We start from the raw sequence: 25,460 nt of genomic DNA on the forward strand, positions 1-25,460 counted from the left end.
CTGATGTCAGATAGGGGTTAAATTGCATTCGTCCGATTTAATCACAAGTGGGAGCGAGCCCTTAATAGGGACATGCAGAGAGATGTCACCATTCACCATATAGTCAATGCGGATGTTATCACTCCCCAGCATTTTGGACGAGAGCCTGCCCGTTGTGTGTGCAGAGCGAGATGTCAGAGAGTAGGGGCACAATTAGTATACGAGGCGGTGACATAATCAGACCATGCACTCACTGGGTGAAATGGAGAGTTGCTATATTGTGATTGAAACTCAATTTTCTCTATGCTGACGTACTTCAGGTCTGCCGGCTACATAGGATTTTAATGCCATTTACCTGCAGATTACCCTTATATAATCTGCAGGCAGTTTTTGGTGATATCAGTTCCCTTTAACCCCTTCCCGACCTGCGACACAGCGTATGCGTCATGAAAGTGCCAATCCGACCCATGACGCATAAGCTGTGTCATGACTTTAAAGCCCCCCTGTGGGTCGGGTGACCGGGGTCAATGAAAGGTCACCTGACTCGCAGATACAGGGGGCTTTGTACTTCACCACAGGGGGCGTGGCTTTGCCCCCACGTGGCTACAGTCGCTCTGATTGGCTGTTACACTTTTAACAGCCAATCAGAGCGATAGTAATATTTCATCAATGAAATATTACAAACCAGCCATGGCCGATGCTGCAGTAGCATTGGACATGGCTGGAGACACCAATCCAACCCCCCCCCCCCACTGGCTAACGGGGACGATCTGCCCCCCCGCCACTGAATGACAGCGGCGATTTGCCGCTGCTGTCATCTGCTCCCCCTGCCTGCATTCCCTCCGCTCCCCCCCCCAGCTTCCTATCCCCCTCTCGCTCGGTACCTTCCGAGTGCCGCTGTCGCTCCTGGTGTCCCGCGGTCCCGGATCATGGGTGCCGCCATCTTGGAAAATGGTGGGAGCATGCGCAGTGCGCCCGCTCGAATCTGCCGGCTGCAGATTCCATTCATTTTAATCACTGTGAAACTCTCAAAGTGATCAAAATAAAATAAAAAGTAAATAACCCCCCCCCCTTTATCACCCCCATAGGTAGGCACAACTAATAAAATAAAGAAAATATTTTTATTTTTCCATTAGGGTTAGAATTAAGGTTGCAATTATGGTTAGAATTAGGGTTAGCGTTGGAATTAGAGGTGTGTTGGGGTTAGGGTTATGGTTGGGATTAGGGTTGGAGATAGAGTTGAGGGGTTTCCACTGTTTAGGCACATCAGGGGGTCTCCAAACACGACATGGTGTCCGCTAACGATTGGAGCTAATTTTCTGTAGTGAAACCTCCACCAGGGGGAGCTGGTGAGGGAAGAGAGGTTATACACTAAGGTCAGCAACCCTGAGCAACAGCACAGGTGCCACAGGTAACGAGAGAGAATAGTCAGACGAACCGAGTCAGAAAATAACAGGAGCAGATGTACCAGAAGGAGCAGCAATACACGTAGTCAAAATACCAAAGCCGAGAGTCAGAAAGCCAGAACATGAGCACGGGGTCCAAAACGTGAGACGAAATACGTGGTCGGGGTACAAGCCAGGGAGTCAGATGCCAGAGAGGGAACGTAACAGCAGAGACGAATACCAAGAGACGGGGTCAGAAATCAGTCCGGGTCATACACGTGAATATCAGTCAAAGGCAGGAGGATCACCAGGGTACAAGGGTCAGCGGCTCTAAACTGCAAGCTTGAGCTATCACTAACACTGGTCAGCAGGCTGTGAGGGATTGAAATAGCCCAGCTAGCTCCAGAACGAGGCTGAGGAGATTAACCCCCGCATGACCAGTCCGGAGTGAAGACAGCCGAAGATAAACTCCGGACTGGACCATGACATTTTCATTTCAAAAAGTCAAATGGCGCTCCTTCCCTTCTGAGCCATGCTGTGCGCCCAAACAGTGGTTTCCCCCACATATGGGGTACCAGCGTACTCAGGACAATCTGGACAACAACTTTTGTGGTCCAATTTCTCCTGTTAGCCATGTGAAAATAAAAAATAGCGGGCTAAAAATCATTTTTGAGGGAAAAAAATGATTTTCACTGCTCTGCGTTATAAACTTTTGTGAAGCACTTGGAGGTTCAAAGTGATCACTACACATCTAGATAAGTTCCTTAAGGGGTCTAGTTTCCAAAATGGGGTCACTTGTAGGGGGGGGGTTTCACTGTTTAGGCACACAGGGGCTCTCCAAACGCGACATGGTGTCCGATAACAATTGGAGCTAATTTTCCATTCAAAAAGTGAAATGGCGCTCCTTCCCTTCCTGGCCCTGCCATGCGCCCAAACAGTGGTTTATGACCACATATGAGGCATCGGTGTACTCAGGAGAAATTGCCCAACAAATTTTAGGATCCATTTTATCCTGTTGCCCACGGATCAATTTGTGAAGCACCTGGGGGTTCAAAGTGCAAAGTGATCACTATACATCTAGGTAAGATCCTGGGGGGGGCTAGATTCCAAAATGGGGTCACTTGTGAAGGAGATTCCAATGTTTCGGCGCACAGGGGCCCTCCAAACGCGACACATCAACTGCTAAATATTCCAGCATATTTTCCATTCAAAAAGTCAAATGGCACTCCTTCCCTTCTGAGCCCTGCCGTGCGCCCAAACAGTGGTTTATAACCACATATGAGGTATCGGTGTACTCAGGAGAAATTGCCCAACAAATTTTAGGATCCATTTTATCCTGTTACCCATGAGAAAATGAAAAAAATTGATGCTAAAAGAAATTTTTTTTTGGAAAAATTGAAATGTCAATTTTTTCCTTCCACGTTGCTTTAGTTCCTGAGAAGCACCTGAAGGGTTAATAATCTTCTAGCATGTAGTTTTGAGTAGCTTGAGGGGTGTAGTTTTTAGAATGGTGTCACTTTTGGGTATTTTCTGCTATATAGACCCCTCAAAGTGACTTGAAATGTGAGGTGGTCCCTAAAAAAAAATGGTTTTGTAAATTTTGTTGTAAAAATCAGAAATCGCTGGTCAACTTTTAACCCTTATAACTTCCTAACAAAAAAAAAATTGTTTCCAAAATTGTGCTGATGTAAAGTAGACATGCGGGAAATGTTATTTAGTAACTATCTTGTGTCGCATAACTCTCTGGTTTAACGGAATAAAAATTCAAAATTTAAAAATTGCTAAATTTTCACCAAATTTCCGATTTTTTCACAAACAAATGCAAAAATTATCGACCTAAATTTACCACTAACATGAAGCCAAATACAGTCATATGTAAAAGTTTGGGCACCCCTATTAATGTTAACCTTTTTTCTTTATTACAATTTTGTTTTTTGCAACAGTTATTTCAGTTTCATATATCTAATAACTGATGGACTCAGTTATATTTCTGGATTCAAATAAGGTTTATTGTACTAACAGAAAATGTGCAATCTGCATTTAAACAAAATTTGACCGGCGCAAAAGTATGGGCACCCTTATCATTTTCTTGATTTGAACACTCCTAACTACTTTTTACTGACTTCCTGAAGCACTAAATTGGTTTTGTAACCTCATTGAGCTTTGAACTTCATAGCCAGGTGTATCAAATCATGAGAAAAGGTATTTAAGGTGGCCACTTGCAAGTAGTTCTCCTATTTGATACTCCTATGAAGAGTGGCATCATGGGCTCCTCAAAACAACTCTCAAATGATCTGAAAACAAAGATTATTCAACATAGCTTTTCAGGGGAAGGATACAAAAAGTTGTCTCAGAGATTTAACCTGTCAGTTTCCACTGTGAGGAACATAGTAAGGAAATGGAAGAACACAGGTACAGTTCTTGTTAAGCCCAGAAGTGGCAGGCCAAGAAAAATATCAGAAAGGCAGAGAAGAAGAATGGTGAGAACAGTGAAGGACAATCCACAGACCACCTCCAAAGACCTGCAGCATCATCTTGCTGCAGATGGTGTCACTGTGCATCGGTCAACAATACAGCGCACTTTGCACAAGGAGAAGCTGTGTGGGAGAGTGATGCGAAAGAAGCCGTTTCTGCAAGCACGCCACAAACCAAGTCGCCTGAGGTACGCAAAAGCACATTTGGACAAGCCAGTTACATTTTGGAAGAAGGTCCTGTGGAGTGATGAAACAAAGATTGAGTTGTTTGGTCATACAAAAAGGCGTTATGCATGGAGGCTAAAAAACACAGCATTCCAAGAAAAACACTTGCTACCCACAGTAAAATTTGGTGGAGGTTCCATCATGTTTTGGGGCTGTGTGGCCAATGCCGGCACCGGGAATCTTGCTACAGTTGAGGGTCGCATGGATTCAACTCAGTATCAGCAGATTCTTGACAATAATGTGCAAGAATCAGTGACGAAGTTGAAGTTGCGCAGGGGATGGATATTTCAGCAAGACAATGATCCAAAACACCGCTCCAAAATCTACTCAGGCATTCATGCAGAGGAACAATTACAATGTTCTGGAATGGCCATCCCAGTCCCCAGACATGAATATCATTGAACATCTGTGGGATGATTTGAAGCGGGCTGTCCATGCTCGGCGACCATCAAAGTTAACTGAACTGGAATTGTTTTGTAAACAGGAATGGTCACAAATACCTTCATCCAGGATCTCATTAATAGCTACAGGAAGCGACTAGAGGCTGTTATTTTTGCAAAAGGAGGATCTACGAAATATTAATGTCACTTTTATATTGAGGTGCCCATACTTTTGCACTGGTCAAATTTTGTTAAAATGCAGATTGCACATTTTCTGTTAGTACAATAAACCTCATTTGAATCCAGAAATATAACGGAGTCCATCAGTTATTAGATAAATGAAACTGAAATAGCTGTTGCAAAAACCAAAATTGTTATAATGAAAAAAGGTTAACATTAATAGGGGTGCGCAAACTTTAACATATGACTGTATGTCACGAAAAGACAATCTCAGAATCGCTAAGATGCGTTGAAGTGTTCCAGACTTATTACCTCATAAAGGGACACTGGTCAGAATTGCAAAAAAATGGCCAGGTCATTAACCCCTTAACGACCAGGGGTATTTTTGGTTTTACATTTTCATTTTTCCCTCCCCTTCTTTCCAGAGCCATAACTTTTTTATTTTTCCGTTTATATGGCCATGTGAGGGCTTATTTTTTGCGGGACGAGTTGTACTTTTAAATGACATCATTGGTTTTACCATATTGTGTACTCGAAAACGGGAAAAAAATTCCAAGTGTGGTGAAATTGCAAAAAAAGTGCAATCCCACACTTGTTTTTTGCTTGGCTTTTTTGTTAGGTTCACTAGATGCTAAATCTGACCTGCCATTATGATTCTCCAGGTCATTACGAGTTCATAGACATCAAACATGTCTATGTCCTCTTTTATCTAAGTGGTTAAAAAAAATTCCAAAGTTTGCTTAAAAAAAAAAAAAAAAAAAAAAAAAAAAATTTGCGCAATTTTCCAAAACCCATAGCGTCTCCATTTTTCATGATCTGGGGTCGGGTGAGGGCTTATTTTTTCCATGCCAAACTGACGTTTTTAATGATACCACTTTTGTGCAGATACGTTCTTTTGATCGCCCGTTATTGCATTTTAATGCAATGTCTTGGTGACCAAAAAAACATAATTCTGGCGTTTTGAATTTTTTTCTCGCTACGCCGTTTAGCGATCGGGTTAATGCTTTTTTTTTTATTGATAGATCGGGCGATTCTGAACGCGGTGATACCTAATATGTGTATGTGGGATTTTTTTTTTACTGTTTTATTTTGATTGGGGCGAAAGGGGGGTGATTTGAACTTTTAGGTTTTTTTATTTTTAAACTTTTTTTTTTTTTTTTTTTATACTTTTGGCATGCTTCAATAGCCTCCATAGGAGGCTAGAAGCTTGCGCAACCCGATCGGCTCTGCTACATATGGGCGATGAGCAGATCGCCCATATGTAGCAGATTTACTGCTGTGCTTTCAGTGCCGACCACCGGGTGGCGCTGAAAGCCATATGCCTGGAACAACCATAGAGGTCTCATAGAGACCTCTGGTTGTCCAGGCAACATGACGCCGACCCCCGATCACGTGACGGGGGTCGGAAATGCTATTTAAATGCCCGCTGTCAGCTTTGACAGCGGCATTTAACTAGTTAATAGGCGCGGACGGACGGCGATTCCGCTCGCGCCTATTGCGGGCACATGTCAGCTGTTCATAACAGCTGACATGTCCCGGCTTTGATGCGGGCTCAGCGCCGGAGCCCTCATCAAAGCAGGGGAAATGTCTGAACATTAAGGGGTTAAGGTCAAAATAGGCTGGGTCCTGAAGGGGTTAAATGTGCTGTTTTTTTTTTTTTTCCCCATGACCATGAAACCACATTCACAATGCAACCTTCCGATCCTCAAGACGCACAACTAAAGCCAGTACATAGCCCTACCCTTAGGGCTCATACCCATTAGCGATTAAAAAAAGGGTCCGATTTCTGGACTGTAAAAACAGGATTTTTTGGGTTGCTTACCGTAAAATCTGTTTCTCGGAGCCTTCATTGGGGGACACAGAGACCATGGGTGTATGCTGCTGCCACTAGGAGGCTGACACTATGCACAAAAAAAGGTTAGCTCCTCCTCCGCAGTGTACACCCCACCGACCGGCAGGAAGTTCCTCAGTTAGTGAGAAAGCAGTAGGAGAAGTAACAGAATAGATTGAAAGCAGAACAAACAACTCAACTGTAACAAACCGACAAACATAAGAACAGGAGTTGTAGAACATGGGAGGGTGCTGTGTCCTCCAATGAAGGCTCCGAGAAACAGATTTTACGGTAAGCAACCCAAAAAATCCTGTTTTCTCGTTCGCCTTATTGGGGGACACAGAGACCATGGGACGTCCCAAAGCAGTCCCTGGGGTGGGAAACAAACTTCCATCAGGCCAGTGGACTCGCCACCGCAGCCTGCAGAATCCTTCTACATAGGCTGGCGTCCGCCGAAGCGTAGGTGTGGACCCTGTAGAATTTCACAAAGGTGTGAACCGATGACCACGTTGCAGCATTGCAAAGCTGCAGCGCGGAAGCTCTGTGGCGCACCGCCCAGGAGGCACCCACCGCCCGGGTAGAGTGCGCTCTGATCCCTGGAGGGGCCACTCGATGCTTGACCCGGTATGCCTCCAAAATTGCCGATCTGATCCAGCGCGCAATAGTGGCCTTTGAGGCTGGGTGATGAACAGAGAGTCTGACTTCCGCAAGGAAGTCGTCCGGGCTAGATAGACTCTCAATGCCCTGACTAGGTCCAGCTTGTCCAAAGACCGCTCCCGAGGGTGAGCTGGGCTCGGGCAGAAGGATGGCAGAACAATGTCCTCATTGAGGTGAAACGAAGATACCACCTTCGGAAGAAAAGAGGGCGGAGGCCGCAGAACTACCTTGTCCTGATGAAGGACCAAAAAAGGAGAGCGGCAAGAAAGTACCGCTAATTCCGACACGCGCCGGATGGAGGTAATGGCCACCAGAAAGGCCACTTTCCAGGTTCAAAAGGAGGACCCTGCAGAACCTGAAGAACCAAATTAAGATCCCAAGGATCCACGGGAGCTCGGTACGGAGGAACCGTGTGAGCCACACCCTGGAGGAAGGTTTTGACCTGGGGCCGGGAGGCCAGCGTTTTCTGAAATAAAATGGACAGTGCCGAAACTTGACCCTTCAAGGAACTGAGAGCAAGCCCCGCATCCAGCCCTGCCTGAAGAAACGCCAGAATAGAAGGGAGCGGAAAAACCAAGGGCGCGATGTCATTGGCCTCACACCAGGAGAAATAGGCTTTCCAAGTACGGTAATAGATCTTCGAAGAAGGCTTTCTGGCGCGGATCATGGTATGAATTACCCGATCAGAGAATCCTGCCCGTCTCAAAACCTCGGTCTCAACAGCCACGCCGTTAAATTGAGCGACCGAGAATTGGGGTGGCAAATCGGGCCTTGAGACAGCAGATCTGCCCGTCGGGAAGCTTCCAGGGGGCATCCGCGAGAAGGTTGACAATGTCTGCGAATCAAGACCTTCTGGGCCAATTCGGGGCGATGAGGATGACTGGAATCCCCTCTGCTTTGATTTTCTTCAACAACTTGGGAAGAAGAGGCAGAGGAGGGAACAGGTAGGGGAGCACGAACTGTGACCAAGGGACGGCCAGGGCGTCGGCGCCCACTGCCAGAGGGTCCCGAGACCTGGACACGAATTGTGCTACTTTCCTGTTGAGGCGAGATGCCATGAGGTCTACATCCGGGGTTCCCCACCGACGGCAGAGCAGATGAAACACCTCCGGATGTAGGGACCATTACCCTGCCGCGAGACCCTCGCGGCTGAGGAAATCGGCGGCCCAGTTGTCCACGCCGGGAATGTGAACCGCAGAAATCGTTGGAACAAAGGTCTCTGCCCATTGAAGAATTCTGGACACTTCCGCCAGGGCTGAGACACTCCGTGTCCCCCCTTGGCGGTTGATATACGCCACCGCTGTGGCATTGTCTGTCTGAATCCTGACAGGCAGGCCCTTGAGGCGCCTTTCCCAGTGGACGAGAGCTAGATGGATCGCCCGTATCTCTAGGACATTGATCTGCAGAGCTGATTCCTGAGTCGACCATCGACCCTAAACAGTGTGATTGCGGAACACTGCACCCCAGCCAATGAGGCTGGCGTCCGTAGTGACAATCTGCCAGTGAACGGGAAAAGACCGCCCCAAGAGAATGAGGGGAGACGTCAACCACCAGTTGAGAGACCGCCTGATCCGGCAGGAAAGGCGAACGGGACGATCCAGAGACAGAGCCGACCTGTTCCACCTGGACAAAATGGCCTGCTGGAGTGGCCTGGCGTGAAATTGGGCAAAGGGAACTGCCTCTATCGCCGCCACCATCTTCCCCAGGACCCTCATGGCTGACCTGAGGGATGGAAATCGTGTGATCTGTAATGATCGCACGCCCTGCTGCAGGGAAAGAATCTTGTCTTGTGGGAGAAATACCCTTGACCGACGAGTGTCGAACAGAAGGCCCAGAAACACAAGGCGTTGAGTAGGGACCAGACAGGACTTTTCCCGGTTGACGATCCACCCAAAACTGGACAGGGTGTCTAGAACGATCGCCACACTTAGGCGGGCCTGTTGAAAGGAGGGGGCCTTGATCAGGATATCGTCGAGGTACGGAAAAAGAACGAGACCTCTGATCCTCAACAAGGCCATCAACGCCGCCATAATCTTCGTGAAGACTCTGGGAGCGGTGGCGAGCCCGAAAGGAAGCGCGACGAACTGGTAATGTTCGTGAAGAATCGCAAACCGCAGGAACTTCTGATGTCCGGGAAATATGGGCACATGTAGATAGGCATCTTGGATGTCTATGGAACCCATGAATTCCTGCTCCTCCATGGAAGCAATTACCGAGCGAACTGACTCCATCCGGAAGTGGCGAAGGCGAACTCTCTTGTTGAGTAACTTGAGATCCAAGATGGGTCGAACTGTCCCGTCCTTTTTCGGCACCACAAACAGGTTTGAATAAAACCCTGTGAAGCGTTCCGATTCGGGAACGGGCACAATCACCCCGGAACTGAGAAGAGAGGCGATGGCCGAACCGAACCCCGGGACCAAGGCCGGATCCCTCGGCGGACGGGATTGTAAGAAACGATCCCGTGGAAGAGAAATGAACTCTATTTTGTATCCTGTTGATACAACCTCTCTGACCCAAGCGTCCTCTACTGAGGCGAGCCAGACGTCGCTGAAGAAGAGAAGTCGACCTCCCAATTGGAAGGGACCCACGGGAGACCGATGGTAGTCATGCAGACGTAGACCGTCCAGATCTAGATCTGGACGGTCTTCCCTGGGAAGAGTGGGACCGCCAGGACGGAGTGGGCCTGAAGGAAACCTTCTTTCTTTCCTGAAGTGCCTGTGGCCTTTGCTGGTTGGAAGGGTTTTCTACCGTATTGAAACGGCGGAAAGTCCGACAGGGACGAAACTGACGCCTTGGAGGAGGTCTGCGAGGCTTGGAGGGGAGAAGAGAACTCGTACCTCCAGTAGCGTCCTTAATAATCTGATCCAATTGTGATCCGAAGAGACGCACTCCCTGAAAAGGCAGATTGGTCAGAGACTTTTTAGAGGACAAGTCCGCCTGCCAGGCTTTGAGCCAAATTGTACGTCGGATTGCCACGATGTTACTTGACGCCTGAACTGCGCAAGATGCGGCATCCAAGGAGGCAGAAAGCAGATAATCCCCCGCATGGGAAATCTGATTGGCGAGATCGGCCAAATGCTCTGGTCGTGCCTTATCCAGAATGCCCTGCCGAAGGTCATCTACCCAAGTGGATATGGCCTTTGCTGCCCAAGAAGAAACAAAGACTGGACATACCGCTGCTGATGCCGCTTCGAAGGCAGATTTTGCTAGAGATTCTATGATCCTATCATTAGAATCTTTTAGCGACGCCACACCTGACAGCGGAAGGACCGTATTATTAGAAAGTCTGGACACGGGAGGGTCCACCGAGGGAGAAGCGGCCCAGTTGTCCGTGAGCTCTTTAGCAAACGGGTACAGCACGCCGAGACGCTTTCCTCTTTGAAAGCGTCTGGTCGGATCTTCTCTCTCCTTTGTAAAAATCTTTCCAAACTCAGAATGGAAGGGAAACACCCTGGATGGTGTTTCTGCCCGTCTGGACGAAACCTCCTGATCTGAGGATTTCTCAGGGGCGTCAGCAATGTCAAAGGTATGGTGAATCGCGGCAATGAGGTTTTGCACCGTAACCTTCATGTTCGCATCCTGGTCCGAATCCAGCTCTAAGACCCCTTCCGATTCCGAAAGCGCTTCGCCTGACTCGGGGGAGGAGGCCCGAGAGGGAGACTGCTGGGGACTATGGGGTGAGGTAGGACGAGGGGAGGACTCCGCCTGGAGGTCCTGCCTGGGCCTCTTGCGACTGCCGCTGGCTGGGTCAGATGGGACGTCCTGAGACGTGCTGGGTCCCGCCGAAGCTCCCAAGGGCAACTTGTCCAGAACGGCTACTAGGGACTGAGACACCTTGATGAGGTCTGCCACTGACTGTGATTAAGAGGAGGCCCAACCCGGCATGGGGGGCTCACTCGCCCCTGGGGCTATGGATGGCTCCTGAGCGGCGTCGGGCTGGACGCAGAGCGGGTACGATCAGACTTAGCGTTGGACATAGTGAAAAGAGAGGCAGTGCCGGCCGGTTGGGGGACAGAAGACAGAGAAGGGTGTCAGTCTGCAGGTGCAGAGCTACTCACGGTCCGGTGTCCCCAAGGGCGACGCTCTCTGATCTGGCTGCAGGATGAGGCCAGGCCAATCCGGCTGAAAAAAGGCCCAGCGACCGAAATCCGGCAGGGAATGAGGTCCGGCTGGCAGGCTGAGAAGATGGCGACCACCAGGGAAAGGGCGCGCTGCCAGAGGGAGAAGAAGGGCGGAGCTCGCCGCAGAGATCCCCTTAGCACCGCCCGCTGTCCAATAGCAGGCTGGTGTGAGGCAAGGGGGCTGGGAAGGCCTAGGACGGGCGGGAGAGAAGCCCGCTTAGAAGAAAGGGGCAGGGGGCGTGGCCGCGACGCAGCGGTAGGCCCGAGATGAAGCCGGGGCCTAAATTAATAGCGCCGGCCGCCTGTCAGCACGGGGTCGGCGCGGAAGATGCGCCGCAACACCGGGCCGCAACCCCGGGCCGCGTCCCTGCTTCCCACAGCCCGACCCCTGTATACCCCTGCCGGGATGAAGAAGAAACGGGGGGGGGGGGGGGGGCGCAGAACAAGGCCCGAAAGAAAAGGGGCCTTCATGGATGCGGCGACCGTGGGGAGAAGCGGGCGCGCAGGCCCTACCGTGGTCCCCTGGCGACCGCCTTAGGATGAAAACGCCGGGGAACCGCTAGACCGCATACTCACCCAGGCCGGGGGCCACAATAAAGGTACCTGAGAATCCCACGCTGTCTGTCGTCTTTATGGAATCCACGCCTCGTCCAACCGTCAGGCTCTGGTAGGCGAGATGGTGGGAGGCGGGGGGCAAGGACCGTCCGTATAGCTGGCACGCACCTGTGCGAGGCTCCTGGTCCTGCCGCGGAGACCTATGAGGACACGGGGTGGCAGTACACGCCGTACTCATAGTCTCTTTGTGGGAGTACGGATGTGACTGTTCACTCCGTATCCCTCCGAAACCTGTAAAGGAACGACGCACGACGAGGTAGATAGGGGTCTAATAAAAGACCCGTGTCCACCTCCTACTGACACTAAGCTAAACTGAGGAACTTCCTGCCGGTCGGTGGGGTCTACACTGCGGAGGAGGAGCTAACCTTTTTTTGTGCATAGTGTCAGCCTCCTAGTGGCAGCAGCAGCATACACCCATGGTCTCTGTGTCCCCCAATAAGGCGAACGAGAAAAGGGAGGAGTGCTATGCAAGTGTCATGCGATCTCTGTGATTTTTAATCTCTCCATCCGTATGCAATCCGTTTTTTTTTTGGCAGCAACTATTTTTATACAGTCATTTACAGGACCATTTATAGTGTTCTATGCCACAGAATGGTGATGTATCCGTTTAAAACGTTTGGGCGTTCTTTACATCAATGGCTGATAAGTATCGATTGTTCTGAGGGCGCAGGCCATGCGCAGTATGCGTTTGGCGGCGCATGCGTCCTTTTGACGGTGCGCCGACCAGCGCCAAACGCAACCTGCCTGCGCCCCCCAGTGATAAAGATAGGGGACGCAGGACGCATGCGTCATGCGCCGGTAGGCGGAGCTACCGGCGGAGGCGCGGCAGGGGGCAGGGCTTAGCGGCGGCCGTGCGCAGGCCGTCGCTGCGCTCAAAAGCGCAAATGTGAAACCGGCCTTATACAGATTTGTCTCTTTGCACTAGTTGGTTAGCAATTGCTTGGAGTGATGTTGCTGTTATTGCTGTAGTACACTAAGCCTATTCTTTGATTATGAGGCTGGTTAATGCTTTACTGTATACGTTTTTCAGGCATTAATATTGTGCATATGGTCGGTCCTTTTTTGTAGCATACGCATTGTTTACTACGAGAAGTTATAGGAGCTGCATTTTTTCTACTTCTTTGAGAGTTTTTTTTGACTACGAGATATAAATATGTCTCATAGGAGAAAAAGTGCTATCTACCCACTAGGGGCATTTTTTTCGGGTATATTTGTATGTGTGTGGTTTTTTCTGTGCATCCCTTTTTTTGTTTTGTTAGGGTGATAAAGGGTCTTTAGGGTTACCAACGTTGAGCGGGGGCGCCACATCGTCAACAACTAGGGTGCCAACCTCCGCAGTCAGGAAGGGACACATTAGGGCGAGTTTACCCCTCTTCCTTTGATAAATTTTTCTGTGTGTCAATTTTTGGGCACTATTGTAAGCCCGATGTCACCCAGTCTTTTAGAATTTTCTAAAAACTTTTTAAAAATAATTGAATTAAAGGTTAATTTTTAGGGGTTTACCAAATTTGTGCTTTCTTGGACCGTTTTTGATTATTTTGGTCCCTACACATTGTTTCTGAGCTTTTCTTTGTGGATAAGCGAACCCCCCCCAACCAAATTACTTCATGTCACGTCCCCCTCACATCCTATATGCAAATAAAGGAATAAAACGGGGGACACAACACACCATGGAATGGCTTTATATACAAAACACTTAATAAATCATTAAAAACATTAAATATATTGCTGCAGTCCTGTGCACCAGTCCTGGGGGGGGGGGGGGGGGGGGTCATCCTTGTGAACTGCCCCCTAGCATTAAATATCAGCCCCTACTTATAATACCCAAGTCCTAAAAAATACAAGGCACCAGGTGCTGGTGTCCACTACAGCTAAGGGAAACCTACAACAGACTGTGGTCTGAGGCTTTAAAACACTTCATAAGATGTAACATAACCGTGGCAGGCTCACAATAGGCCGGCCAAGAATGAATGCTGGGAGTGATAGTCCCACAACTAACTTACCTATGGGTGTTCTACTACTCGGCTGCTCCTGCATGAATAATAGTGCAAAACTGCATTTTGTCCTAATTGCTACAAGTATGTGGGAACCCACCTGTGAGATTTTCCTAAAATGGAAATTCCCAGTGTTCTGTGCCCAAATCTTTTCCATTTCCACTCTGACTCCACCAGTGTTTAGATTCTGGAGTAGTGGAATAGCGTATATAATGAGGGCATGTGACGACAATGCCCAATGACTGTGGACTATAGCGCGAAGGCTCATGTATCGCAGTTGGCTGCAATGGTCATGTGATATCATTATGGGCGACACATTATGGCAGTAGGATAGAGGCACAGGAAAGGCGAGAAATTCATCCTCACCTGTAAGTGATGGGTTTTTGCCAATGAGATTTTATATAATCCCATTATGCTACGGCATTCGGGGTCTTACCGATGCTTAAAGGAAATTTCTATAATTTCTCAGTCCGGGTGAATGGGTTGGTCTGGACACTAGATTTTAGTTGTCAAGACCAACCAACAGTGATGGTGCCTGGCATCCGCTTATCCTCCCTAAAATTTAAATAGCATGCGCAGAATTTCTTTTAAATAGGAGACAGGGGTGGTCAGGATGTCACCCACCTCTACATGTCTATGGCCAGCTATAAGGCAGGCGTGAGCGTCAGCACCCTCCTCATTCCTAAAACACACTAATATTACAAAGTATCAGCACCAAAAATATGCTCGGTCTATGAACCCGTATTTAGGAGAATGTGGAATCCCCCTCTAACAACTATAGCTAATTAAAAAAAACACAAACCGGAGGGCCTGCCCCCCTCCCCTAAACGGAGGACTCTGTGCACCTTACACAAAAAACCCAACTTTTCAGTGTAAAAACCGAACAGAGCACGCTCCCCGAAACTTGTGTCTACCGACGCCAACAAGACACCGGTAACGGGATACTGTAGATGAGAAGCTCTGAGGCCACGATGCAGTGTCCTACAAGCCCGTGTGGCAGATCTCAGCCTTACGTACGTCTCCGTTTGTTGGCATTGGGGCTAGATGGATTGCTGCTGGCGTTAACCACCTTCTCGGTGAGGCGGCTCCGCTTTCTCTTATCGCCAGACTCCTTGGAGCCAGATTCGGACAGTGTCCTCTCCTTCTCTTTGCTGGGTTTGTCTGCAGTCTTCCCTGAAGTTGTTGATGAGTTTGTAAAAGCTGAAAGAACCATTTGTGAAACTATCAGAAATCACAGAAGAAGGCACTTTCCCAGAACCCTGAGCGTCAATCCTTCACCATTATACATCCACACATTCATGGTACCATAGATCAGTGGGAAAACAGCTGCCTCACCTTCTTCACACGCCGAGTGCAGATCTACATCCTCCTTGGCTTCTTCTTTGATGTCATCTTCGCTGATCACTTTACCTAAAACAAAGTCATTAGCAATAATCACCCATGCACCAAAGAAAGAGGCCAGATCAATGATGATTCCTAATGAAGACCTCGACTATCAGTTGGCCACACATTTCCAAAGTAGATTAATGTTACACCAGATAGAGAACCTCCCTCCACTATTCCGACATTGTTTTTTTGGGATTCTGTATTTCCAGTGCTCATTTTCTGTGCTAAAAATGACCTGGTTTCATCATTTACCACTTCAAAAGAATTAGGGCGAAACCAAATTTGTCCAGTTTTTTTTATGACACTAGTGATGAAAAATTTTGGGGGAAATTTTTAAACCAACATTTTTTGTTATTAGTTTCTGTCACCATTTCCCAGGACTCAAAACTATTTTAGATTTCCATTAATGCAGGTGAGGGCCAGCTGAAAACATTTTGGGATATTTACAATGTTTTAATCACTTCTTACTGTATGATTTTGAAGTATTTTGGTAATTAAAAAATTTTCAATTTTGGAGTTTATTTTTTTTCCCTGTTTACAGTGTTTACCAGTTGGGTTAATTAATTTCATGTTTTGATATATTGGACTTTTATGAATATGGTGATATCACCTATGTGGATTTTTTATAAATTGTTTTTAACATCTTCATTTTTAATGGGGGGAAAAGAAGGGCTTGTCAAATTTGAATGTTTTTTTCCTTAGGGGGACTTAATCCTGCAATCGTCCAATCACTTACACTATATATAGCAATACTTCAGTACAAATCTTGTACATCCGGAGAAAGTGTGAGCTGCTGCTCTCTTCCTGGCCCCCCTGAAGAAGCCAACACAAAACGTGCGTTGGCGCTGCCTACATGGTGTCTCTCCTGGGGAACTATGAGTAAGAGAATTTTTTTGGACTATATGAACTTATGCAGATGGTCTGTTACCTGGTACTATCTATTAGCTTATACAGGTCCCAATTTTGGGCAGAAAAGGTACCACTCCATTCGCATACTTGCACATATGGGAATATATTGCACTTGTAACTTTAAAGCACTATCACTTTTATAATGCGTTGATACATGTTCTTTGTGTTTGCTCTTCCCGCCCCTTACATATCTTGTATATTAGAGAGTCACATTGTCCTACCCATTTCTCACTATAATCATGATACTGTACTGTTACATGATTTTTATCTTTTATATGCCTCTATGTTTAATAAATTTATATGTTTTGTAATTTATTTTGGACTCCCACTCCATGTTTTTCATATTCATCTCTTCCTCCGGAGGTATATGATACACCCAAAAGTGGGAGAGAGAAGCGGCTGCAGATTGGCTGCAGGGATTGCGTGACACAATGTTATGCGATCCCTGGGAGAGCCAGTGCTGACACCGCTGCAGAGTATAGGTGTTATTTTACTGGGGTGCAAACATATGCAATGAGAAGGGTTGGTACAAGTAGTGGACAACTCCTTTAAGGTTAGGTGAGCGTGCCGATTTAGGGCAACCATCTGTGTACTGGGCCTCTGGCCGCCCCCCTGTACTGTTGCCACAGATGAGGATAATTTGGTCTATAATACCTAAACTATGAAGGCTTTCTCCCCTCTCTGCACTGAAAACACAGGAATTCGTAGCCAAGTCGAATATGTCTACAGTGATGCTCAAGAGTTAACATACCTCAACAGAATTTTTGCTTTCTTGGCCGTTTTTCAGAGAATATGAATGATAACACCAAACTTTTTCTCCACTCATGGTTAGTGGTTGGGTGAAGCCATTTATTGTCAAACTACTGTGCTTTCTCTTTTTAAAACATAATGACAAACCAAAACATCCAAATGACCCTGCTCAATGGCTACTTGGTGTTATCATTCATATTCTCTGAAAAAAGGCCAAGAAAGCAAAAATTCTGCCGGGGTATGTAAACTTTTGAGCACAACTGTATATGTGGCAAGTCGGAAGTGATAGCCACCCGTTTTACAGGGGATGTAGGCGTTTAGGTAACTATATATTTGTGAATTACATGGCTGGGCATTGATTCGCATGTAATGAGATCAGTGGAAATTACTTATCAGGACAGTTGCTCTAACAGAAATTGTCTGATCGCGATTTCTTTAGCTACAAGGGAAATTGCCACAGATAATCGATTCTGATATGGCAAGTGCTGAATTAAAAAATCAGAGGGAAGGAACTTCCCTGTATGAGCACAGTACTACACAATGTCACTGCTACTCACCTTCTTTCACCTCCTGAATAATCTCCTCAGGCAGAATAAAGTTCTTCTCAGAATTTGGGAAAGGCAGGATCTCAGATTCATGCTGAGGAACAAATCACAGAATGAGGAGAGGACGGCTACAATGGCCACTACATAGAGTGCCACTAAGCGCTAATATGTCATATATTGTAAACCCTCCGACGGACAGATGATCAGAAAGGGGCAACCGATCAAACCCTGCACCACGGTGTGCGAACTCAGGCATCAGCTGAGCGCTTCTAGTCTGTGATTTGAACGATCGGTGGGGGTCTCCGGACTGGGACATCCACCTAATAAAGCATCAGGGGGCATCAGGGGGTCTAGCATATATCAAAAATGTTCCAGAGTTTAGTAACTACAAGGTCAGAAGTGACTCTGCAATGTGCAAGCTGGTAGACCATGACTAGTGCAGGAAGGCCTCCATTAGCTGCACTCACCAGTGCCTGCATGTCATACATGGTGCGCAGATGTTCCCATATAACCTTGGAGGAGATCTGACGGCCGAGGTTCTGGCTGAACTTGTCCCGAATGCAGATCATGTGGAAGTGTCTGTTCACACCTACAGGGAGGAAGAGAAGCAATGGACAAGGTATAATAACAATGACAATATGTCCGGAGGATGGGTTATCAACATGTCGAGGAGTCAGAGTCTAAAGGCCTTTTACATTTAGCGATGCACCAGCAATCCGACCAGCGATCCGACCCGGTCAGGATCGCTGGTGCATCGCTAAATGATCGCTAGTGAGCTTTCATACAGAAAGATCTCACAGCGATGCAGCAGCGACGCAGCGCACGATACTCACCTTTCACACACAGCGATCCTGACGTCCTCCCGCCCGCCTCCACGCGTCGCTCGTCGTCACAGCAGGAAGCCCAGCAGGAAGCTGACGACGAGAAATGGAGCCGGACATTCTCGCGCGATCAGTGATGGACAGAGGGGGAGCCGGTCGGAGGCAAGTATCACACATAGCGATATCGCTATAACGTCACAAAATCGGTGACGTTATAGCGATATCGCTATGTTTAAAACCCCCTTAAGGGCTTGCACTCATCAGCATAAAGAAAAATCTCTCCAATGTTGTTTTTGAAAAGTCGGACGATTGTCATGTGAGTACAATGCGATTTGTATCACCTAGCATCCATATGACATGCGTTTTTAACATCAGCATTTACATACAGTAATTCTGTCATTTCTAGATACTTTCTAAGTAATAAAAAAAATCATAAATACAGATATATATATATATATATATATACACACACATATACACACATGTCATTAAGATATACAGTTAGGCCCATATATATTTGGACAGAGACAACATTTTTCTAATTTTGGTTCTAGACATTACCACAATGAATCTTAAACAAAACAATTCAGATGCAGTTGTAGTTCAGACTTTCAGCTTTCATTTGAGGGTATCCACATTAAAATTGGATGAAGGGTTTGGGAGTTTCAGCTCCTTAACATGTGCCACCCTGTTTTTAAAGGGACCAAAAGTAATTGGACAATTGACTCCAAGGCTATTTCATGGACAGGTGTGGGCAATCCCTTCGTTTTGGCATTATCAATTAAGCAGATAAAAGGCCTGGAGTTGATTTGAGGTGTGGTGCTTGCATTTGGAAGGTTTTGCTGTGAAGGAAACATGAGGTCAAAGAAGCTCTCCATGCAGGTGAAACAAGCCATCCTTAAGCTGCAAAAACAGAAAAACCCATCCGAAAAATTGCTACAACATTAGGAGTGGCAAAATCTACAGTTTGGTACATCCTGAGAAAGAAAGAAAGCACTGGTGAACTCATCAATGCAAAAAGACCTGAGCGCCCACGGAAGACAACAGTGGTGGATGATCGCAGAATAGTCTCCATGGTGAAGAGAAACCCCTTCACAACAGCCAACAAAGTGAACAACACTCTCCAGGAGGTAGGCGTATCAATATCCAAATCTACCATAAAGAGAAGACTGCATGAAAGTAAATACAGAGGGTTCACTGCATGGTGCAAGTGGCACGGTCCTGTTAAAGTCGGCGTGCAGCCACCATAAGCAAGGACTCACCCACACTGCAGAGCGGCCCGGGGTCAGACACGGCCGGATAGTTCAGGCAAACAGGACCTGGAGAAACTAAAGTCAGTGAGCAGTGAAGGACCTACGGTCATGTGACAGCAAGGGGGCGGGGCTTAGCGTCCTGCTGTCAGAGATAACACTAATAAAGGAATTCTCAAAGTCAGACAAACCGGGTCATACACAGAGATAACAGTAAAGTACCAGGGATGAGACAGAACGGAGAGTTGGGGTCAGGCAGTGGTCAAAGCCAAACAGACATAGAAGGTACTAGGCAGAATCCAACAAGCAGTATCCAGAGAACAGACCGAGTCATACACAGAGTATCAGATAAACAAGAACACAGCACAAACACACTCAGGGGTCACCACACTATGCCAAGGGCGAAAGTATAACTGACAGGGATGGGAGCGTCCTGAGGCTATACGAAGCCTCTCCCAGAACCAGGGAGAGGCCACAATCATAAGCCCCAGGTGTGCAGGTAAGCCTGTACTGGGATCACAACCTTTAACCCCAGAAATGCCAGTCATCAGCACTGGTTCCAGACATTAACCCGACATGTGCAAGTCAAACCCGCACTGAGATCATGACAGCAAGCCACTCATAAGCATCAAGAATAAAAAGGCTAGACTGGACTTTGCTAAAAAACATTAAAAAAGCCAGCACAGTTCTGGAAGAACATTTTTTGGACAGATGAAACCAAGATCAACCAGAATGATGGAAGGAGAAAAGTATGGCGAAGGCGTGGTACAGCTCATGATCCAAAGCATACCACATCATCTGTAAAACACGGCGGAGGCAGTGTGATGGCTTTGGCATGCATGGCTGCCAGTGGCACTCGGTCACTAGTGTTTATTGATGATGTGCCACAGGACAGAAGCAGCCGAATGAATTCTGAGGTATTCAGAGCCATACTGTGTGCTCAGACCCAGCCAAATGCAGCCAAACTGATTGGTCGTCGTTTCATACTACAGATGGACAATGACCCAAAGCATAAAGCCAAAGCAACCCAAGAGTTTATTAAAGAAGTGGAATATTCTTGAAGGGCCAAGTCAGTCACCTGATCTCAACCCAATTGAGCATGCATTTCACTTGTTAAAGACTAAACTTCAGACAGAAAGGCCCACAAACAAACAGCAACTGAAAACCACCGCAGTGAAGGCCTGGCAGAGCACAAAAAGTAGGAAACACAGCGTCTGGTGATGTCCATGAGGTCAAGACTTCAGGCAGTCATTGCCAACAAAGGGTTTTCAACCAAGTACTAGAAATGAACATTTTATTTAATCTGTCCAATTACTTTTGATCCCTTTAAAAATAGGGTGGCACATGTCAAGGAGATGAAACTCCTAAACCCTTCATCCAATTTTAATGTGGATACCCTCAAATGAAAGCTGAAAGTCTGAACCTCAACTGCATCTGAATTGTTTTGTTTAAAATTCATTGTGGTAATGTCTAGAACCAAAATTAGAAAAATGTTGTCTCTGTCTAAATATATATGGACCTAACTGTGTAATTAGTTCACTGCAGCTTACTGTACATGTGTTTAGCTAATAAATAAAATATTATGTTATTATTTTGAGAAGGGGCCACTATTAATAACAGCTTACAGCTGTATGTGTAGTTTTCACTGGTACCGTATATACTCGTGTATAAGCTGACCCGTGTATAAGCCAACCCCCCTAATTTTGTCACAAAAAAATGGGAAATCTTATTGACTCGCCATATAAGCCTATGGTGCACAGCGAGTGGCCCCAGATAATGCCGCACAGCGAGTGGCCCCAGATAATGCCGCACAGCGAGTGGCCCCATCATGTTGCTGCTGCTGCCTCAGTTACAAAAAACAACAACAAAAAAAACTGTATACTCACCTCCTGCTGCCCGTTGCTCATCAGCGTTGCCGGCTATGGAACGGGGACAGGTGAATATGGCTCCCCCTGTTCATACTCACCCTACCCTGGCGCTCGTCTCTGCAGCGCAGCCCGCTTGTTCCATATTTCCGGTGCTGCTGCTCTTTCTGCTTCAGCGGTCACGTGGTACCACTCATTAAAGTCATAAATACGCACATATTCATGAGTTTAATGAGCGGTACCACGTGACCGCTGAAGCAGGAAGAGCAGGGGCGCTGAGAACATGGAGGAAGCAGGGGGCTGCAGAGAAGAACCAGGAGGGGGGTGAGTATGATCTCTGACACCCCCGATCCCCCTCTCCCGCCGACCCCCCGGTATATGACTCGTGTATAAGCCAGGAGGGGGCCCAAAAAAAGGGGGCCAAAAAAATGGGCTGAAAATCTCGGCTTATACACGAGTATATACGGTAATTTAGAAGGGGGTATCCTCCAAAAAAATTATGTGGGGTCCGCTCTAATTTTAATAAAATCAGCAAAGGCTAAACAGACAGTTATGGGCTGATATTAATAAGCTGGGAAAGGACAATGGATATTGGCTCCCTCCCAGACTAACATCAGCCCTCAGCCGCCCCAGAAATGGCACATCTATTAGCTGTTTTATGTTCGCTGACATCAAACCCATGGGTTAGTAATGGAGAGGCGTCAATAAGATACTCCCATTACTAACCCTGTAAGTTATCACACATGAAACACAGTTAAAAGATAAAGTTTTTTTTTCCCCTGCCATACTTGGAATTTGTTTTTTCCAGCTACTCATCTGCAAAAAAACAAGCCCTCACATGGCTAGGTCAATCGAAAAATAAAAAACGTCATAGCTCTTGGTAGAAAGGGATGAAAACAAAAATATTAAAAAGCATACATGGAAATTGGCCTTGACATGAAGGAGTTAGAAGTAGTGTGTCAGCACAAAATGACTGTTCAAACCAAGCTCAGGTCACTACACCTTCCCACCTACTGATTTTTTATCTGCTCCTCCTCTTGCTTGATTGACAGCGCTGGCTTTCCAAGAGTCAGTGAGGGGCAAAGATAGATGGGAAACAAGTAGGTGGAAAAATGCACTTAAAGGTGTGTTCAGGCCACGCCAAGGGTGCACCGACAGCATGTGCTTGGTTTGAACAGTCATTTTTGTGCTGACAGATTTGCTTTACATGGGGCGACAGTGGCCACTAGTATGCTGTCAGTTACTAGAGAAAAAGGGCCAGACAGCGGCAGCGAGTTGCAAGTCTACTTTCGGACACAGCGCCACGCATGTCTCAGTGGCTATCTGGTACTACAGTTCACCCTCACTTAGGCTACTTTCAGACTTGCGTTACCAGGCGCAGTGCTCGGCCACCGCCCCCGGCCGCGCCCTCTCCGGTCAGCTCCTCCTATGGTCGCATGACGCTGCATGCGATCAGCATACCCTATATTTAGCGTTAGCTACGCTGGTATGTTTCTGCCGGCGCATGCGCCGACATGCGCCAAATGCACCTTGTTGCATTTTTGTGCGCTCGGCGCAGCGCTAAAAGGGCGCATGCGCCGGCAAAAACATACCAGCGTAGCTAACGCTAAATATAGGGTATGCTGATCGCATGCAGCGTCATGCGACCATAGGAGGAGCTGACAGGAGGGGGCGCGGCCGGGGGCGGAGCTTAGAGGCGGCCGAGTGCTGCGCCTGGTATCGCAAGTCTGAAAGTAGCCTTAAAGGGGTTGTCCTCTTTCAGAAAATCATCATCTCTGGCTGCATATTGTTATAAAATAACAAACCATTCTGTTCTCTCAGTGTCTGGCGCTGCTCCTGGTGTCCGGCATTGGCTGCAGCCGGTGTTTCATCTGCACGGGAATTGCCCCTGAGCTCACGCAAGAAGAAATGTGTAGAGCAAGACAGGGAGGGGGGGAGCAGGTGAATAAGCCCCGCCCAGCGGACCGGACCGTGACAGTTTACATACATCTGAACCGATATAAAAAAGGTATTATGCATGAAAGGTGCGGGATCAGGGGGAAGCAAAAGTACTAAGAGAATCCTTATGTGACACACAATTGAATGAGATCATTATATGATCTCAAAAAAGGGGTGACAGATTCCCTTTAACAGCAAGACCACATTAAATGCAAACTGTACCTGATGCGTTTCTGAGTCACTCCCTTTATCTGCGCTCGCCCTTTCTGGCTCCATGAGAGTGATTCTAACGCTTCAGGTTCATTTTGCATTCAAGTCCACAATCAGGAGAAAAAAGGACCATAGCACTCACCGATCCAAGTAGAAAGTCCGCTTTTATTGGCACACAATTATTAAACTTCATGGCGGGGAGGTTGTGGGAGTGAGCACGCACCGATGACGGCCGTTTCGCTCCTAATAGTGCTGACCCGTGGAAGCGCTATTCGCGCCGTCGTCGGTGCGTGCTCACTCTCTCCCACAGCCTCCCCGCCATGAAGTTTAATAATTGTGTGCCAATAAAAGCGGCCTTTCTACTTGGATCGGTGAGAGCTATGGTCCTTTTTCCTTCTGATTGTGGACTTATTGTATTTTCTGGACAAGCACCAGGATCTTGGTAAGAGCCTGCAACACAGCAGGAGTTTGACAGCAACACCTGGCAGGGATCCCGGCGGCTGGCCTTTATTCTTACCAAGTCTAATGTCAATTTGCATTTAATGTGGTCTTGCTTGTGATACATTTAGGAGGCGGTAATGGCACAGCGAATATAACAAACGTAGAGTAGGTCTGCGCCATATGAGAATGCCTTGGCGCGGCGCGGTGGCTCAAAGAACTGATCAATTGTTTGCTGAATGTCTCATTTTGGAATACAGGTAGAAGTCAGTATGTGCACATGCACTTTATGTATTGTGTTCTGACCACAAGCAGCGCTGGCTTCTCCCCTTATTTGCTCGGGCATACTGTACCTCCACACTCACTGTTGTGAGGGGAGATGAGCGTCAGAGGGGTCTCCCCTCACTGAGGGCACTTGCTGGCTCAGATGACCCCTATTTACCTACATGGGGCTCAGCTGTGGTACCAGACACAACCACTGGGTCAGCACCGAGCAGCATGTAGAGAGAGCGCCACCAGTGTCCTAGTGGCTGTGTCTGGTACTGCAGTGAGGGGGCCCGACACTCACCAGCTCCACATTAACTGTTCTATAGCTGCCTTGGAAACCAAGCCTTAAAGGGGAGGTAAAGCGGACAATCAACAGCATCGCATCCCCGGCTTGGAAACACACAGCGCCGCACGCACGCCCCTTCATTAGTCACGTGACCCCTGCGCCCGGTATTGTCTCTGGCAGCAGCCCGTTATTAGGAGCTGGATGACGGCCTGTACTGCGCATGCGTCCCCTGACCTCGGTATAATCGGATCCCTATTGTCACTTTATTCCAGGGATGACATGAGAACAATCCCTACTGCAGCCATGAAACACAGGACGGGACCCCATATTGGCCGCAGTCTGTCTACCCGAGGGGGATGGGGGGCTAGCGGGGAGGCCGTCTACTCCAGCCCTGGGATCAGTTGCGGCCTTCACTTACCGACGGGTTTATGGCCGAGCATGGCGTGAAACAGGCACACCTCTACCTCCGGGCTCCACAGCACCGGCTCCTCCGCTGGGAGTTCCGGGACCGGTTCCGCTCTCTCCACAGCTCCTTCCCCGGTCTCCGTCTCACCCATCGTAGCCTCCACTACGGTGAAACACCGGAGAGCTACGGCCTCTGCTGGAGGAAAGAGGTAGTGCACACCGCAGGGACATCTAGAGGTGACTTATACATACTGCAGAGGCATCTTGTGGCTTTTATCGTTATTGTACACAGCAAGGACACCTAGTGGTTGCTTATATGTACTGCACACTGCGGGGACATCTAGTGGTGGCTTATAGGTACTGCACATATCGGGCACATTTAGTGGTGCCTAATAATTACTGCAGACAGGTGGGCCGCTTAGTACTTCGCCAACTAGAGGGAAATCTGCTGCTGTACACCTGTTAGTATGGCATAACACTAGATTATTGGGGCACTATGTTTTTTACATGGACATTGGATTTAGTGGGAAGCCTGAGAATATTACAGGC

The 25,460-nt window shown here is 47.6% G+C and overlaps 1 protein-coding gene across 2 annotated transcripts in view; it reads right to left on the reverse strand.

Annotated features, from left to right (window-relative positions):
• MRGBP (MRG domain binding protein) overlaps nt 1-25,202 on the reverse strand; it is a 47,295-nt gene extending 22,093 nt beyond the window's left edge. Inside the window, exons 1-5 of one of the 2 annotated variants that reach the window (XM_073580931.1) lie at nt 24,925-25,202; nt 17,899-18,020; nt 17,444-17,525; nt 15,177-15,251; nt 14,859-15,041 (exon numbers count right to left, since the gene is read on the reverse strand). In XM_073580931.1, coding sequence (XP_073437032.1) covers nt 14,859-15,041; nt 15,177-15,251; nt 17,444-17,525; nt 17,899-18,020; nt 24,925-25,063 — 601 coding nt within the window. In that variant the 5' untranslated portion in view covers nt 25,064-25,202. Of the gene's footprint in view, nt 1-13,513; nt 15,042-15,176; nt 15,252-17,443; nt 17,526-17,898; nt 18,021-24,924 lie in introns of those variants that run through there. The other variant, XM_073580932.1, reaches the window with a different exon arrangement.
• Nucleotides 25,203-25,460: the final 258 nt, after the last annotated feature.

Source organism: Dendrobates tinctorius, unplaced genomic scaffold (assembly GCF_039654945.1).
Source record: "Dendrobates tinctorius isolate UK_male_01 unplaced genomic scaffold, ASM3965494v1 ptg000065l, whole genome shotgun sequence".
NCBI lineage: Eukaryota > Metazoa > Chordata > Amphibia > Anura > Dendrobatidae > Dendrobates > Dendrobates tinctorius.